Raw genomic sequence first — 17314 nt, 5'->3', positions numbered from 1 at the left:
TCCCCCTCCATAGAAAACGTTGGAGCATAGCATTTAATTGTTTTTCATCTGTCTTTTTCAAATACAATGGTAATGTTTGCAATACATATAACCACTGGGGTATTACCATCGTATTATACAGTGCAATTCTTCCCCCCAATGAGAGAGGCAAGGGAGTCCAAGCCCGCAGTCTCCCCTCCGTTCCTCTAATAAGCCTACGGACATTAGATTCATACAAAGTAGTAAGATCAGAGGGAATATACACTCCTAAATATTTGAGCTCTCTATGTGCCAACTGTAATGGTAATCTGTGTTCGGTAAGAGTTCTAGTTTTCGGCCCTAAGACGAGGACCGTCGATTTGCCCTTATTTAGTTTAAAACCTGACAGCTGGCCATATTGGCCTATGCTGTCTAATAATTTGTCCAGGGAGTGATCTGGATTAGTCAGAGTTAGTAATAAGTCATCAGCATACGCCAAGGCTTTTATTTCCTGGCCTGTTATTGGAACTCCCTCTATTTCTGCAGCAAATTTTAACGTCCGGAGCAGTGGTTCCAGTGCAATTACAAATAATAGGGGGGACAAGGGACATCCCTGTCTCGTCCCTCTCCCAATGGCAAACGCCGGCTCACTTATCCCATTCACTATCACCTTCGCTTCTGGGCCACAATATAGGGTTTCTACTGCTTTCACGAACCATCCTTGAATTCCCATATGACCCAGTGTTTGGAACAGCCAATCCCAGCGCACCTGGTCGAAAGCTTTTTCAGCATCCAAGCTGATCACCATGGCCGAGTCTCTAGCCTCCAAACACGTTGCCATTGCTACTAGAAGCTTTCTTACATTGTGGGTTGCTTGTCTGCGTCTGACGAACCCTACCTGTTCAGGCCCTATAAGGACGGGAAGCCATTGAGCCAATCTTTCTGCCAGCACTTTTGCGAGTATTTTGACATCTAAATTAAGTAGGGAAATGGGCCTATATGAGCCTACCTCCTCAGGTGGTTTTCCCGGCTTTGGTATTAATGTAATATGTGCCGTATTCATAAATTTAGGGAAGGTTCCCTCCTGTATCACTTCCTCATAAAACTCCAATAAGGGTATCATCGCACCTGGGGGCAGCATTTTATAGTATTCCCCCGTAAAGCCATCAGGCCCTGGGGCAGAATGTTGCTTTAGGGATTTCACAACTGCTTGGATTTCTGACAATGTGAGGGGGCCGTTCAATGTTTCTAAGCCTGCTGGGGGAATCCTATCCAACCCTGCCTTGGCCAAGTATTCTGAAAGTTGAGTACCCTGCGGCCCATGCTCTACAGAATAAAGATTTGAAAAATAGTCAGTAAATAGCTGCCCTATCTCCTTCCTGCATGTTGTAATGTTACCATTATTATCTTTTAAGGCTGCCACCGTTCTAGGACCTCCCCAGTTTTTTATTACCCGCGTCAGTAAGTTCCCTGTGCGATTTCCAAATCTCTGCAATTTATATTTATAATAGAGCAAAGATCTGTTTTCCTGGTCATGCAGCAGCGTATTGAGTGCTATCTGAGCAGCCTTCAGTGTGTCTAGTGAGTCTTGATTGGGGCGTTGTATATGTGCGCGTTTCGCCTTCTTCATCTGCTCTTCAAGTAATAAAATACCTTGTGCTCTTTTCTTCCTTTTCAGGCTAGTGTATGCAATTATCTCCCCCCGTAACACTGCTTTTGAGGCTGACCAAAATAGCGTAGGTTGTATGTGTGCATGTATATCGTTATTCAAAGCATACTCTTCCCATTTGGCCTTTATATAAGCCTTAAATTTGGGGTCTGTGTATAAATATGTTGGGAACCTCCAACCTCTGCCCCCCATGTCGTCTGCCGGCATGACCAAGTCCACCCAAACCAGAGTGTGGTCGGATATCTCCTCCGGACCTATAGTTGCAGTTTTTACTAGGTGGAACATTCTCCGGTCTATCAAAACATAATCTAGTCGAGACAAGGTACCATGTGCTCTAGACCTATGGGTATAATCTCTTTCCCCAGGGTGCAGTGTTCTCCAGGCGTCAATTAGCCCCAAAGTTTGGGAGAGTTTATCAAATTCTTGCATACGTTGACCTGTATAGTGGCAGGATGTGGGATTAGTGCTATCTTGTTCTGGGTCTGCGACCATGTTAAGGTCCCCCATCACCACGATCTGCTTTGGCTGGTATTCAAGACATTGGCCTATTATCATGTTATAGAATTTTGGATCACAGAGGTTAGGCCCATAAATTCCCACCAAAACAAATTCAATGCCCTGCAACCATATTTGTATTATAATATAGTTCCCTTGATCCCCTTTTGCCAACAATTTGGCCCTATATTGCAACCCCTTGCGAAATAGGACTGCTACGCCCCCTCTCCGCCCCTGTGGGGAAGCCGCATAACACTCTCCCACCCAGAGCCTTTGCAATTTGGCATGTTCTAGGTCTGTAAGCCTTGTTTCCTGCAGGCATACTATATCAGCTTTATGCCTCTTTAAAGCCGTCAATATTTTCGCCCTCTTTATGGGGGAGGTGATGCCTCCCACATTCCATGTGATTAACCTGGCTGGCATAACATATGTTGTGTATGATTTCCTAACAAACTTGTCCCATTCTTCTGTATTGACCTTCTACCCCTGTCTCCACCAAATATATTCATTGTGTGATTTTGTGCATCTTGTCTTGGTGTGTTTTTATTCTGCTCCAACAGCCTCAGTCTTTCGCCCCTAATTTGCCTCCCTCTTACTTTCTGTAATCTTCTTATTGGAACCCTTTTATCTTTCCTTACTTGAATCCCCGACATTTCTTCTATCCCTCCCCCCCCTTATCCCTTTCCCTTTCCCCCCTCTTTGTTCCCTTTGCTCCGTAGGCTTACCCACGGATTAAGACTCCCTTAGTCGGCGAGGGGCCCCCCGCTCCTTGTTGTCTCAGAGTAATACTTTACAAGCATAACATTACATACATCACCAAATATTCTTGCCCTCCGGACAGTCCATCTATGTCCCGCTGCTTAGTTTATTTTCTGACATAAATGCCCGTGATTCCACAACCGATTGAAAATGATGCCACTTTTCCTGGTGCATTATCTTCAAGTGCGCCGGGTACATGAGTGCAAATTTTATTTTATTTTTGGCCAGTTCAGAGCAAACCGGATGGAATGCTCGCCTTTGTTCTTGAACCTTCTGTGAGTAGTCTTGAAATATCATTATTTGTTGACCTTCAAAACGCAAATTGTCTCTCTTTAAACGGAATCCTCTAAGAATCTCCACTTTATGTCGAAAATTTAAAATTTTTGCCACAACTATTCTCGGGCGTTGTGAGTTCTCCATTTTCTTTCCCACTCTGTGTGCCCTTTCGATAGTCATAGTGCCCATGGAATCGGTTAGCGCCAGTTCTTTTGATAACCATGTCTCTAACCAATCAGTCAGGTTCCGCTCTGGCACTCTCTCTGGGATCCCTACGATCCTGATATTATTGCGCCGAGAGCGGTTTTCTAAATCCTCTAGTTTTTCAGCTTGTTCTGCGAGTTGTTTTTTCAGTTGCGTAATGTCCGGGCCCCATGCGCGGGAATCGTCTTCCAGCGCGGAGACTCTCACTTCCAAATCGCCAGTTCTCGTTTCTAGGCCGTCCAGCCCAACTTGTATAGTTTCTAACTTCTCAGACAAAGCGTCCCAACGGGGATTCAGGGCACGGATCACCGCCGCCGTTATTTGTTCTAACTGTTGATCTGTGAATATTGGGGCCGGTTGCGGCGCCACATCCGCCATCTTGTTTTCTCCGCTCGCTACCTTACCCCGTGTCTTCGCGCTGGATTTCTGCGCCATCTCGGTAGGTGATTTACCTAAATATTTTTCCATGCGGTCTGGTATTCGAATGGAGGGCTGTCCGGAGGAATTTGTTCGCCGTTTTAGGCAATTTTTATATCGTTTTGGAGCGGGTACACCCGGAGCCTCAAGCCGCTGCTGCCGCCTCGCTCACCGCATGACCGGAAGTCCGTGGTTTACATATTATACACAAGTACTTTCTGTAGCCTAGTGGCTCACAATCTTTTTATACCTGGGGCAATGGAGGGTTAAATGACTAGCCCAGGGTCACAAGATTAGATAATCATACTTTACTACTACTACTTATCATTTCTGTAGCGCTATTAGACGTATGCAGTGCTGTACACTGGACATAAAGAGACAGTCCCTGCTCGACAGAGCTTACAATCTAATTAGGACAAACAGGACAAATCAGAGATAAGGGAATTATTAAGGTGGGAATGATAAAACATGGGTACTGAACAAGTGAGAAAGGGTTAGGAGTTAAAAGCAGCATCAAGAAGGTGGGCTTTTACCCTAGACTTGAAGATGGCCAGAGATGAAGCTTGACATACCAGCTCAGGAAGTCTATTCCAGGCATATGGTGCAGTAAGATAAAAGGAACGGAGTCAGGAGTTAGCGGTGGAAGAGAAGGGTGCAGATAAGAGAGATTTACCCAGTATTTGGAGTTCCCAGGGAGGAGTGTAGGGAACTCCATTGGAAAAAAATTGTGTCAGTTAAAAAAAAAAAAAACCCCAAGACTCTGAGCTACTACAGTTTCAGTGAGAAAAGGCTTTTCAAGAAAACATGGCTAAAAAAAGGTAACCAAAAAAAAGGAAAAACGGCAAAGAAAGTGAAAAAAGAGACAGTCTTTCGTAGCACATCCTTTGAGAAAGACCTATCAATAAAAACATAAGAATAGCCATAACAGGTCAGAACAATGGTTTATCTAACCCAGTATCCTGTTTCCAGTAGTGGCCAATCCAGATCACAAATACGTGGCAGAAAACCAAATAGTAGTAACATTCCATGCTACCAATCCTACAGCAAGCAGTGGCTTCCTCATGTCTATCTCAATAGCAGACTATGGACTTTTAAACCCAGAAACCTGCTGTTACCACATTCTCTGGCAATGAGTTCCAAAGCTTAACTATTCATTAAGTTAAAAAAAATATCTCCTCCTATTTGTTTTAAAAGTATTTCCATGTAACTGCAATGAGTGTCCCCTAATCTTTATACTTTTTGAAAAAGTTAAAAAAAATTTGAATCACTACAATTCAGGATTTTGTAGACCTCAGCCATCTCTTTTCCAAGCTGAAGAGCCCTAACCTCTTTAGTCTTTCCTCATATGAAAGGAGTTCCATTCCCTTTATCATTTTGGTCACTCAGTCTTCTTTGAATCTTTTCTAATTCCACTACATCTTTTTTTTTTTTTTAGATACTGCAACCAGAAAATGCAATACTCAAGGGGAAGTCGCACTATGGAGCGATACATAAGCATTATAGTATTCTTGGTTTTATTTGTCATCCCTTTCCTAATGTTCCTAGCATCCTGTTTGCTTTTTTGACCACCGCTGCACACTGGGTAGAAAATTTCAGTTTATTGTCTACAGTGACACTCAGATCTTTTTCTTGGGTGTTGACTCTCAAGGTGGAGACCCTGGCATCAGGTAACTATGATTTGGATTATTCTTCCTAATGTGCATCACTTTGCATTTGTCCACATTAAATTTCCTTTGCCATTTGGATGCCCAGCCTTCCAGTTTCCTAAGGTCTCCCTGTAATTTTCACAGTCTGCATATGTTTTAATAACTTTTAATATTTTTGTGTCATCTATAAATTTAATTATCTCTCTTTTCCAATTTCCAGATCATGTATAATTATGTTAAATAGCACCGGTCCCAGTACAGATCAAGTTTCAACTGTTTTAACACTTTCTATCCCACCTTATGGATGTATCATCTAGGTGGCTAACAATCTAATAAAGCAGCATAATGTCCACACAAAACAGCACAGTGTTGGGAAGGAGGACGGCGTAGAACTACAATTAAAATAGGAAAGCTTGGAAGGAACATACAAAATGTAAGCACCAGTGTCTCTCAGGGGATTGCTTAAGATCAAAACTGCTATTTGGTCAATTTAGGAGAAAGCATCATTAAAGAGAAATGTTTTAAATGAACTTTGAGTAAGGGATGTTTGTAATCGCAGAGGTGAGGGCATAGAATTCTGTAGTTGCATTCCTTGTACTGCAAATATAGATTCTTTAGTGTGTTCATGGATTATCTCTTATGGTTGGGCTTCAATGGCCGGTTTTGATTAAGGGACCTAAGAATACAAGAGGGGACATAGTGGGCACTCCACTCTTCACCTTCCTCCGTTGAGAAAAAAGCCACTTTTGGCTGGAGGCCACATTAGTAGAAATGGCAGTTTGGGTTTATTTTTCAATATTTAGGTAAGTAAGCAACTGGAAAAATAAACATGAGTCTGAAATGAAAAATCGAATGAGCTCTGAACTGAAAGGCAAACTCACATGAGAGCATTCCTCTCTTGGAAAACACATACTATCAAATAAATGCATTTTTTTCCCCGAAAATAAAACTCTATCTTGTATGTACTCTTTAAGATGAAAGCAATAGTAGCCACACATGTAAGTCTGTTACTGTATTCTGTGCAGGTATTCCCATGATGCCCTTTTATAAGAGTAATCACATTTGTTTGTTGTGAAGCCTGTGAATCATTTTCAATACAGTTGACTCCCCAAGAGCAAGCTTGAGAAGTGATATTGCCACAAGTTAAAAAAAAAAAGAAGACATTTATCCTGATTTGTCTATTATACCAGGCGGTCAAGCTTCAGAGAGTGGAAGTTTCATTCCATATGCATACTTTTATTTCCCCAACTGAATTATGACTCTTAGAGTGCCCCTGGGCAGCGAAATGGGGTGGTCCATGATTCTACCGATATTTTGCCCACCATAGCATTAGCAATTAGACAGCTTGGGGGGGGGGGGGAGGACTGAAGATTGGTTTGTTTGGCCCCTGCAATTACAAAGGTGTTCTGCAGTCCCTGGAATACCTTTTTTTAATCCATCAAAGTATCCATGTAGTGAAAGAAATAAGGTTCATCCCAAGGAGGTTTGATAACAAGAGGCAGCATGATGTCACAAGGCTGAAGCTGGTTTCCACCCACTCCATCCAAGGAGGTTTTAATTCTCCTAATGCAGTTGCCGCCATCTTGGTATTCCCAAAACATTGAATTGGGTTTTGCCGGGTTCTTGAAGCCTGGATTGGCCGCTGTCGGAGACAGGATGCTGGACTTGATGGACCCTTGGGTCTTTTCCTAGTATGGTGGTGCTTATGTTCTGCCTACTGGCTTCAGCCCACATAATTGGCCATATAGGCTCATACGTCTGCTGTTATCAAACCACCTTGGTTCTCAAGCCCAAATTGCATATTTTACATAGGTGGCCATTCCTTCCAGTTGGGTCAGCCAATCAGGATTGAGGATCCACCCAAGCAATGCCTACTCTCTACTGAAGCCCCACCTGATGATGTCATCAAGTGATATCATAACTCACCATAGACCCCACCCCTTTTGGTGATGTCACCAGAAGTGATATAACTACCCAGGCCACACCCCTTTTCCAAGATGATGGCACCCATGAATTCCACAAAACTGAGATGGTGATGCCTGTAGTATTACTTCTGTGACTCACTATCTGGATAGCAGTTCTGAATATTCATATTGGGGTTGATATTCAGCAGGAGAAGCTTCTATCCAGGTAAGCTCTACTGACAGGGCCATACCTAGATTTCCAATGGTATTTAATGGGAATATCTATATGGAATTTTTCTTTGCAAGTTTTCTTGAAGATGCAAGAGTAGACTTGCAAGCTCTTCTTATAAATATTGCTCCCTTAAAGTCACTCAGCATTAGAGAAGGAGAGTCAGAAGACACAAATTAAATGTCAGAGACTCTTGACCAGACCTGCTTTTGAGTTTCCATCCATTTCAATAATGATAATAATGGCTATATAAAAACATCTACATATACAGAAACTGATTGACAGATGCTCCACAATTCTAGCTTCCACCCTTCACATACAAAAAAAATCCATTATACCCAGCTAAGCCACAAGATACCACCACATCTGTTTTGGCCCTAAAGACAGAGATAAATACCTCCAAACCCATATTGAATCCTTCATACAAAAAGGGTACAACCCCAAAATAATCTCCAAGAACATTGCCTCTTCTCTAAAACACCCAGAGAAAACTTACTGCAGTACAAACAAAAGAAAAATCACAGAGTGCCCCTTGTACTGACATACAATCCAGAGCTAGAAATACTGAGAAGAATCATAAGATCTTCAGCCACTACTCCAGGATGATGAGTTACTGAAAGAGATACTTCTAGCTCCACCTATGCCTTCCAACAACCACCAAATGTGAAACAAACATTAGTGAAAACAAAACTCCCAGTAGAAACTGATAAAGAGAATGCCACACGTTCCTGCAAGATATCAAGCTACAAAATGTGCCAACGCATATCAAAAGACCCCACAGTCACTCATATGGAAAAAACATTCAGCATACAGGGATTACTACACATGCACGTCTTCAAATGTAGTGTATATTATTCAATGCAAAAAATGTAAGAAGGATGCATTGTTCGAGAGACAGGCCAAATGCTTAAGACAAGATTGAGTCTACACAGACACCACATCAGAAACTATAGTGCTAACCAGGGCACTACACTAATGACTTATGTAGAGAATACTAAAAGGAAATTTCAAAGCCATCCAGGAATGTAAAACCTTTGAAGATAAGATGGTTAATATTTTGGCACCCACCATACAAAGATCTGGGTTTCCTATCACATTATAAACCATAAAATTATACTGCTTTGTCACCTTTGTCTGATCACCCACCCATCTCTCCCTGTTTCTCACCCCCCACTACTCCTACCTTCCCCATGAGACTGTCATTGGAATGCTTATGTTTCACAGATGTATTCTGATATGTCATCGTTTGCTCATTTCTGATCTGAAGAAGAAGAGTTACCTTCGGAAGCTCATCAAAAAATGTATTAAATTAGTCCAATAAAAAAGGTATCATCTTATTTTCTTGGTGTTGTTTTATTTCTATTTATTGACTTTCAGGCTTATTTTCGAAAGAGAAGGATGCCCATCTTTTGACACAAACCACAAGATGGGCGTCTTTCTCACAGGGTCGCCCAAATCAGCATAATCGAAAGCCGATTTTGGGCGTCCTCAACTGCTTTCCGTCGTGGGGACGACCAAAGTTCATGGGGGTGTGTTGGAGCTGTAGCGAAGGCAGGACTGGGGTGTGCCTAACACATGGGCGTCCTCGACCGATAATGGAAAAAAGAAGGGCGTTCCTGACGAACACTTGGACGACTTTACCTGGTCCTTTTTTTCTTACAATTAAGCCACAAAAACGTGCCCTAAATGACAAGATGACCACTGGAGGGAATCGGGGATGACCTCCCCTTACTCCCCCAGTGGTCACTAACCTCCTCCCACCCACCCCCCCCCCGAAAAAAATGTTTAAAATATTTTTTCCACCCTCTGTGCCAGCTTCAAATACCCTGCACCATGACAGCAGTATGCAGGTCCCTGGAGCAGTTTTAGTGGGTGCAGTGCACTTCAGGCAGGCGGACCCAATCCCATCCCCCCCTACCTGTTACACTTGTGCTGGTAAATGTGAGCCCTTCAAAACCCACCAGAAACCCACTGTACCCACATGTAGGTGCCCCCTTCACCCGTAAGGGCTATGGTAGTGGTGTACAGTTGTGAGGAATGGGTTTTGGGGGGCTTAGCACACAAGGTAAGGGAGCTATGCACCTGGGAGCAATTTCTGAAGTCCACTGCTGAATTTAAGGGCTGGATCAGAACACTTTCACAGCAGATGCTGAAACTGGAGGAAGGATAGGGACAGGGCTACAGATGGTAGACAGGACACAGGAGGATGGTGGACATGGTGAGAGAAAAAATATCAAATGGAAAGAAGACACTGCATAAAACAGAAGACACTGGGACCAAAGCGAATAGAAAAAACTAAATGATCAGTCAACAAAGGTAGAAAAAGTATTTTATTCAGAATTTATTAATTGGAATATGTCAGCTTTTGGAAATGTGTATCTGTGATATTTTTCATGTAAGTTTCAATCTTTCTAGTATTGCTACATGCTGAGGTAACAGTTCAGTATTTTGCCTTCATATTTTTTTTTATTTCTAGTTCCTTGTGTCATATCTGTTGTCATGTGTTTTTCATGTGTGTGATCAAGGTGTGCAGTATTCTGCTAGTGTGTAGTATTTGCAGCCCTTTTTGTTTTTCATTAGGTAATGTTTTAGAGCCCGGTGTAATTACAGTGCTGCCTTTCCACGCATAAGGTTGTAGCTCGTCCTGTCCTTGGAATTAGTGCTGTTATGGTTTGGTAAGGTTATGAGTGTGTTTTTGCACACGTTTGTGTATAGTGTTTTGCAGTGGAGAGATTGTGTTTTGGCCTTACTAAGGTGGCACCAAAACATCAGAAAAGGTGTAGAGCCTAAATCATGACACACTACCTCTTGAAGGATCTACATATAGTGCAGGGGCCCAGCCTGGTGGTGGAGGGGCGAGTGGCAGCGACCTCGGGGCGGGGGCGGGGGGGGGGGGGGGGGGGCCAGGGGCGGCCTTGTCCCGGGCCTGGCCCAGTCTCTCAGCGGCCCTAGTATAGATGTGAGAGATGCAAATGAAGATTAAAGAGTGGGACAGGGATGGAACAGAGATAGAGAAAGGATGAGTAGAGAGATGCAGGTGTAGAAAAAATAGAAATGCATCAGTGAAATGAAAGCAAGAAAGACAGTACATGAGAAAACAAAGGGAATGGAGAACTAGGAAAAATAGTTGGAAGGTAGAGAATGAGAATAAAGTTGAGGAAAAATACAATTTTCAGTGTAGTTATTAGAATATTTAGTTTTAAATTTATATTCCTCTTAATCTACAGTTCTTGACAAATTAAATTAAAAGTTAAATATAAATATTCAGACTGACCGGCTGAAGTAGTTGGCTCCCCAGGACAGGAAGAAAAAGCAAGAGTGACAAAATGTTCCATTTTAAACATAGAGGAGACAGCAGGACTGGGAACAGGGAAAACCTAGAGGAAGGAACCCTATATGCCTTCCCCACTGAAAAGCAGACAGTTTCCTGATTGTACCCACTGGAGAAAGGGAGAAAGAAAGAAATCCCTAGTGCTTACCTTGTAAGAAATGGGCAGGATAATCTCAAGTACAATAGCGGGAAGGGAATTCCCCATGGTGTTTCCCAATCAAATAAATAGGACAAAAATATTACACATTCAGGGACATACACAATACAATGATAACTTCCCAGCAGCTTCTACTTAAACATGCCTCAAATATCAATGTCATTGTCACTTCAAAATCCTATAATACTTTCACTGATTTTCGTAATAATAGTTTTAGGATCATCAGAGTTCACAGCAACAGCATTGCTATCAAGCCTTTTTAAGCAATGTTGTGCAAATCTTCATTGATCCAATGTTTGAACTTATTTTTCTTTTTTTCAAAACTAAGTGACTTTATAATTTAAAATTTGTGACTAGCACCACTTAACATGCAGCAGCTTCCATAACAGTGAGTTCACAGCAGTGCTGTTGCTGTGAACTCTGATGATCTTATGAAAATCAGTGAAAGTATTATAGGATTTTGAAGTGACATTGACATTGATATTTGAGGCATGTTTAAGCAGTGGTGTAGCCACAGGTGGGCTGGGGTGGGCCAGGGTCCACCCACATGGGGCTCAGGCCCACCCAACAGTAATACACATTTAGTAGTAGCTGGTGGGGATCCCAATCTCTGCTAGCTGAAGACTTCCCCCTGATAATAATGAAAATGCTACTCCTACGATACAGACACCTGCACTTTCTCAGTTTTCAGCGCCTGCCTGCTGCAGACTGCCATGGTGGAGAGAAGCATTTTTTTGGGTGGGGTGAAGAACACTTGGTGCCCACTCACTTCTTGCCTAGGCCCACCCAAAATCTGCTGTCTGGCTACGCCCCTATGTTTAAGTAGAAGCTGCTGGGAAGTTATCACTGCTGTGTAATTTCCCAATCAAGGCACCCTGTATATTCCTTGGTTTCCTCAGCAAACAGGGAGAGAGAGGGTGTGGCTAGAGAGCACAGGAAAAGAGATCCAAGGTAAGGGTTGGCTTCCCTAGAGACCAGAGGGAAGGAAGACGCTTCGTCGGAAGGAAGGGCCAGTTCCCAGAGGCAAGAGAGGGTTTCCCTGGGGATGCAACCCACAACCTGCCTGAAGAAAAAGGGGTTTTCCCAAGGAGCTCTGACAGACAGAAAGGCCTAAAGCAGGTTGATCCTAAGGAGAGGCAGAATTGCTGGTAGAGGTAGTGAAAGGGAATTGAACCTGTTAGCTGACTGGAGTGTGGACCATGGCCAGACTGACAGGAATCTTGACCCCCGGGCAATAAAAGGGTCTTGCCCCCCCCCCTCCCCGCCCGTGGTTCCAATATCCCTCCACCTCTGGGTTCCACATCTCCCCTTCCCCTATTGCAACATCTTTCTCCCCATCCCCCTCCCCCTCCAATGCAACATCTCTCCCTCTTCTCAATGCACCATCTCTGCAGCTCCACCATCTCTGCTCCCTCCCTCCATTCTCCAGATCCAACATCTCTCCCCACTCCCAAGGCCAACATCACCCTCTCTCTCCTCTCTACCTGGCTCTCCCCTTGCTTTGACTTCAAAAGTCCCTTTCTCTGTACAGGGCCCTGGCTGTCTGCCTCTGACTGGAACCTCTCTGCCACGGCCCACCCTTATGAAAGCAGGAGGTTACATCAGAAAGGGCATGGTGCAGCAGAGAGGTCCCGGTCAGTGACAGACAGCCAGAGTCCTGTACAGAGAAAGGGACTTTTGAGCTAAAGGGGGGGGGGGGGGGGGAGAGTAAGACAGGGACTGCCAGAACTGGGGATGGAGGGGAGAGAGATGTTAGACTTGTGAATAGGAGATACTGGGCTTCCCAACTGCACTGCGGGGTTGCCAGGTGGAAAATATTTTTCCAGCCTAAAGGAGCCCAAAATCCAGCCCAAAACCCGCCCAAACTCAAACCCCGCCCCCGACACCCCCCCCCCCCGCGTCATCACCCCGCCCCCGCCGTCATCGGCCCCGCCTTCCCCGTCACTAACCCCGCCTCCCACGTCACTAACCCCGCCTCCCACATCACTAACCCCGCCCAAAAACGTCACTAACCCCGCCCACCGCGGCCGAAAAAGCCACCTAAAAAAACCGCCCGAAGCACAAAAACCAGCCCAAAAAACCGCAACCCGCCGCGGGCAAAAATTTCCCGCGGCGGGTCGCGGAAAACCGCCCAATTGGGCGGTAAAACCGCCCACCTGGCAACACTGCTGCACTGGGCTCTTAGGCACTGCCTGCATGGTCAGTCCTCCCTGTTCTGGCCCCACAGCTTCCTCAGGAGTCTGGTAAACAGGGTGGGAAAGGGAGCTGTGCAGCTGGCTAAGCTGTGTCATTGGAGCAGGGCTTGGAAAGTTTCAGCCCTTTTTTGAAGAATGAAAAAGGTTAACTGGGTTGGAGAGACTGGTATCCCTGGGAGTCAGGACATGGTTCCTAGGGTGTTAAAAGGAACCAGGGAGGCAAGGTTTAGGTACTAGGAGTCCAGGAGCCCTCCTGCCCTGACTGACTTACCTCTATCAATTGTACGTAAAGTGTGATGTTTAAGCAGGGAAGCTGCCTGTTTAGTTAGCCTGTCCACCTGTGAAGTACTTAGCAGAGCATAGGTTTAGAAAGGGGTCTGGGTGCAATACTATGAAGCATTTAAGTGGTCTGGGGGGTGGGGGGGAATTGGGAACCCTGTGAAAACGGAAAGGGGTGGCATATGCCCATTCTCAAGATGTCCTAATAAGTGATATGCCCTTAAGTTAAAAGAAGCAAATGCTGCTCCATTTAAGTTTGGAGCCATACCTGGAGATATTTTTAGATTGTAAGCTCTACTGAGCAGGGACTGTCTCTCTATGTCAGGTGTTCAGCGCTGCGTGCGTCTGGTAGCGCTATACAAATGTTAATAATAATAAAAGATTGTTTTGCTGCTTTAAAGGTACGGACTCTCAGGTCTGTCCAAAGAAAGAGTGCACGGAAGACATAGGTGTCAACCTGGGGGAGGTGCTACATCACAATACATTTAAAAGATGAATATGTGACATGAAGAAGAGATGTTGAAAATGATTTATGTACATTTAAAGTGTTCTACTCACACTAATCATCTGTCTGAAAATTGCCCACTCTCAAAGTGGCAAGAAAGGTTACACGTTTTGGAGTAACATGCTTACTTTTAACCATATTGAGAATAGATGTTCCCACTAGTGCATGTTTAAGTCAAGGATATGTACATAGATTGTATTTCCAAATCTTTGCTCATTAATTTTACAGCAAAATTTGAGCCACAGAAAAAGCAGGGACAAGTGTATGCCTGCATTTCAAAGCACGTACTTGCCCATTTTTTTTGCCTTCAGACCTGATGGAGAGCCTATAGGTAAAGAGTATACCTAGTCTTTGTCTCAGTGGAAAATAACCCCCTTGCTATTAAAAGATTTTAGCCAGATAATTAAGCAGAGTCAAGAATGAGGCTCAAAAGTTTTTCTTTTCCTGTTGGCCATTTCAAAGGTTTTCACATCTATTAAGAGTGCAATCAACACTTTCAACTTAGATTCTCTACTATAACTGAGGCCAGATGCATCAAACAAACGTTAAAAAATTTAAAACGTAAAAGTCCTTAACAAATTTTAAAAAACGAAGAATGCACCAAAAAAACAAGTCTTTAATGTTCGGTACGGTATTGTAAAGTACAGTGCATTAAAGATTTGTTAAATTGGTGTAATCCCCGTCGGTAATTGGCCCCTAAAGCATGCGCAGAGCAGCCAAGCGTTTATGCTGGCTGCTCTGCGCATGCCACAAACGTCAAAACAAACAAAAAAAAACCCCAACACAAACACGTGGCTCCCCGCTTTCCCCTGCATAAAATATAAAATCTAAACAAACATCAAAAAGGATCGGGAGGGGCAAAAGCGCTCATCAGGAACGTCCTGTATGGACGGCCTTGCCCCCCCCCCCCCCCCGGAGGTCACCGCTGCTCCCCGCTTCTCCCTGTATAAAATAAAATCAAAACTTTTGCAGCGCCGGGCACCCCTACCTTCCTGTCTCTCTCCTCCCACCACTGCTCCGCCTCTCGCCATCCTCCACCCCCATGCCCCGCCCTCTGAGGTCATCGCCGCTGCTCCCCCCTCCACCGGGCCCCCTCTTCGCCTTACCGGGCCCACACAGCGCCTCTCACCTCTGTGTGAAGGCGCTGCACAGGCAAGAAGAACAACAGCTGATCGACGCGAGTCTTCAGGACGTCTCTCCTTCCCTGATCTGGGCACGCCCCCGTCTGATGTAGTAACTATGTAGGTTGCTTACGTCAGACGGGGGCGTGCCCAGGTCAGGGAAGGAGAGACGTCCTGAAGACTCGCGTCGATCAGCTGTTGTTCTTCTTGCCCATGCAGCGCCTTCACACAGAGGTGAGAGGCGCTGCGCGGGCCCAGTAAGGCGGAGAGGCAGCGACGACCTCAGGGGGTGGGGCACAGGGGTGGAGGATGGCGAGAGGCGGAGCAGTGGTGGGAGAAGGAGAAAGAGAGAGACAGGAAGGGAGGGGGGCCCGGCGCTGCAAAAGTTTTGATTTTTATTTTGAGTTTTTATTTAATCCAGGGAGAAGTGGGGAGCAGCGGCGACCTCGGGCGGGGGGCAAGGCCATCCATACAGGACGCTCCTGATGAGCGCCTTTGCCCCCTCCCGATCCTTTTTTGATGTTTGTTTTGATTTTCAATTTTATGCAGGGGAAAGCGTGTTTGTGTTGTTTATCTCACTTTTGTTTTTAATCATGCCAGCTTGTATTTTTGTGCTGCAGGGGGAAGCAGGGAGATGACAGCTCAGGCCTTAACGACAGGTCTGACCTCATGTTAAATTTATCACGGTAAATGATTCGTTGCAATCGTCGGTATGGTTAGTGCATCCCGAATTGTCCACATTTCAATGGTAGTTACTCGTTTGCATTCCGTTTTCGTTAGCTGTTAGCATCGTCGGAAAATGGCCTTTAATGCATGCTACAGTTGAAAATTTCTTCGTTAAAGGGTCGTTAAGGTTTAGTGCATCTGGGCCTGAGAGTGCAGGCTTGAGAACACATAACAGAGAGAAGAGACTAGTGAACATGTAATGGTGTCATAGTAACTGACAGTGAAGGTTCAGGAGAAACATGTCATAGTTTGGCACCAAAATTAAACATAGAGCTGAGAGCACCTCAGTGTCACTAACTGGTAAGAGAGGACCGAGGTCACGTCCATGTCACACATAATACTTGGAGAGGCTTGAAAGCTTGTCACAGTGCTATCACTATTGTTGCAACATAACACCTACCAGTTTTGTAGCAGCCTGGTTGTATGATGCTAACTTTGACACCCCAGCACTCCAGCTCAAAGCGGAACGTGTCCATCACGCGGGTTAATGCAGCTTTGGATGATCCATAGGCTGCCAGGAATGGGAATGGCTGATCACCTTTACAGAAACAAAAACATTTTGCAGTAAGCTGCTATTTCTATACACTAGGCCAGTGTTCTTTATTGCAAGACCTGGGGGCCAGTTGTAGCTGTCATTGACCCTAAGTGTGAACCCCTGACTCTGTTCCAAGTATACAATCTCCCTCCAACTTTTCCTCAGGAATGCCTATTGACATAACAGTTATTCTGTTTAATACCTGTACCATGTAGCTCTCTGTAAGTTTGAGTTATGTGCTGCCCAGAATCCCACTCTATTCTCATTAGACTGAGAAAGCACCATATAGTTCAACTTATTACGAGGTGTGGTACTAGAAGCAAATAGAATAGCTCTTCAAAACGTGGCACTACAGACAAGCCTCCAGAGAAAGTATAGGAGGAGATTATCTCTGATGTCTGCATTAAACTATTTGCGAAATACAGCATTATACTCTTATTTTTATAATATGTGTATATAATACTAGATACGACATGCATACAATGTACCCTTATAAGGTATTCACTACACTTCTCTGAGGTCTACAGCTAGGTATGCTTTTCAGAGCTCTGCTTCTACTCTTTTCTTACTGGTTCTGCATTTATAGCACTGTTCAGAACAGCATGGTGAATTTTATCATCTACCCATAGGGAAGTCAAAAATTTAACAAATCAAGTGATAAAATCACCTCACAAAAGGGCTTATTTATTAAAAAAGCATTTAAAAAATACTTGAACACGCACTTTTAAAATGCTTCAGTGCTGCCTACACTTGCATCAGAGGTGCCAAAATTGGCAGTGACATGTGTAAGTGCACTAGGTGCCATTTATAAGGTGGTATCTAACATCACACGGAACTGCAAGGGGAGAGGGGGGAAACAGAGCATATTGTGTCACCAAAATATGCATGTAATTTAGAATACTGTAAGT

The 17314-nt window shown here is 44.3% G+C and overlaps 2 protein-coding genes across 3 annotated transcripts in view; one reads left to right on the top strand and one right to left on the bottom strand.

The window, feature by feature from the left end:
• HSD11B2 (hydroxysteroid 11-beta dehydrogenase 2) overlaps nucleotides 1-17314 on the bottom strand; it is a 515757-nt gene that overhangs the window by 8370 nt on the left and 490073 nt on the right. The window contains exon 4 of one of the 2 annotated variants that reach the window (XM_030203692.1): nucleotides 16272-16409. The exons of the other annotated variant lie outside the window; for it this stretch is intronic. Coding sequence (XP_030059552.1) covers nucleotides 16272-16409 — 138 coding nt within the window. The remainder of the gene's footprint in view (nucleotides 1-16271; nucleotides 16410-17314) is intronic. 2 annotated transcript variants of the gene reach the window in all.
• Nucleotides 1-17314, top strand: part of ATP6V0D1 (ATPase H+ transporting V0 subunit d1) — a 590366-nt gene that overhangs the window by 534317 nt on the left and 38735 nt on the right. The gene's annotated exons all lie outside the window — the stretch shown is intronic.

Source organism: Microcaecilia unicolor, chromosome 5, assembly GCF_901765095.1.
Source record: "Microcaecilia unicolor chromosome 5, aMicUni1.1, whole genome shotgun sequence".
Lineage (NCBI taxonomy): Eukaryota > Metazoa > Chordata > Amphibia > Gymnophiona > Siphonopidae > Microcaecilia > Microcaecilia unicolor.
This window is presented reverse-complemented; position numbering and strand designations above follow the sequence as displayed.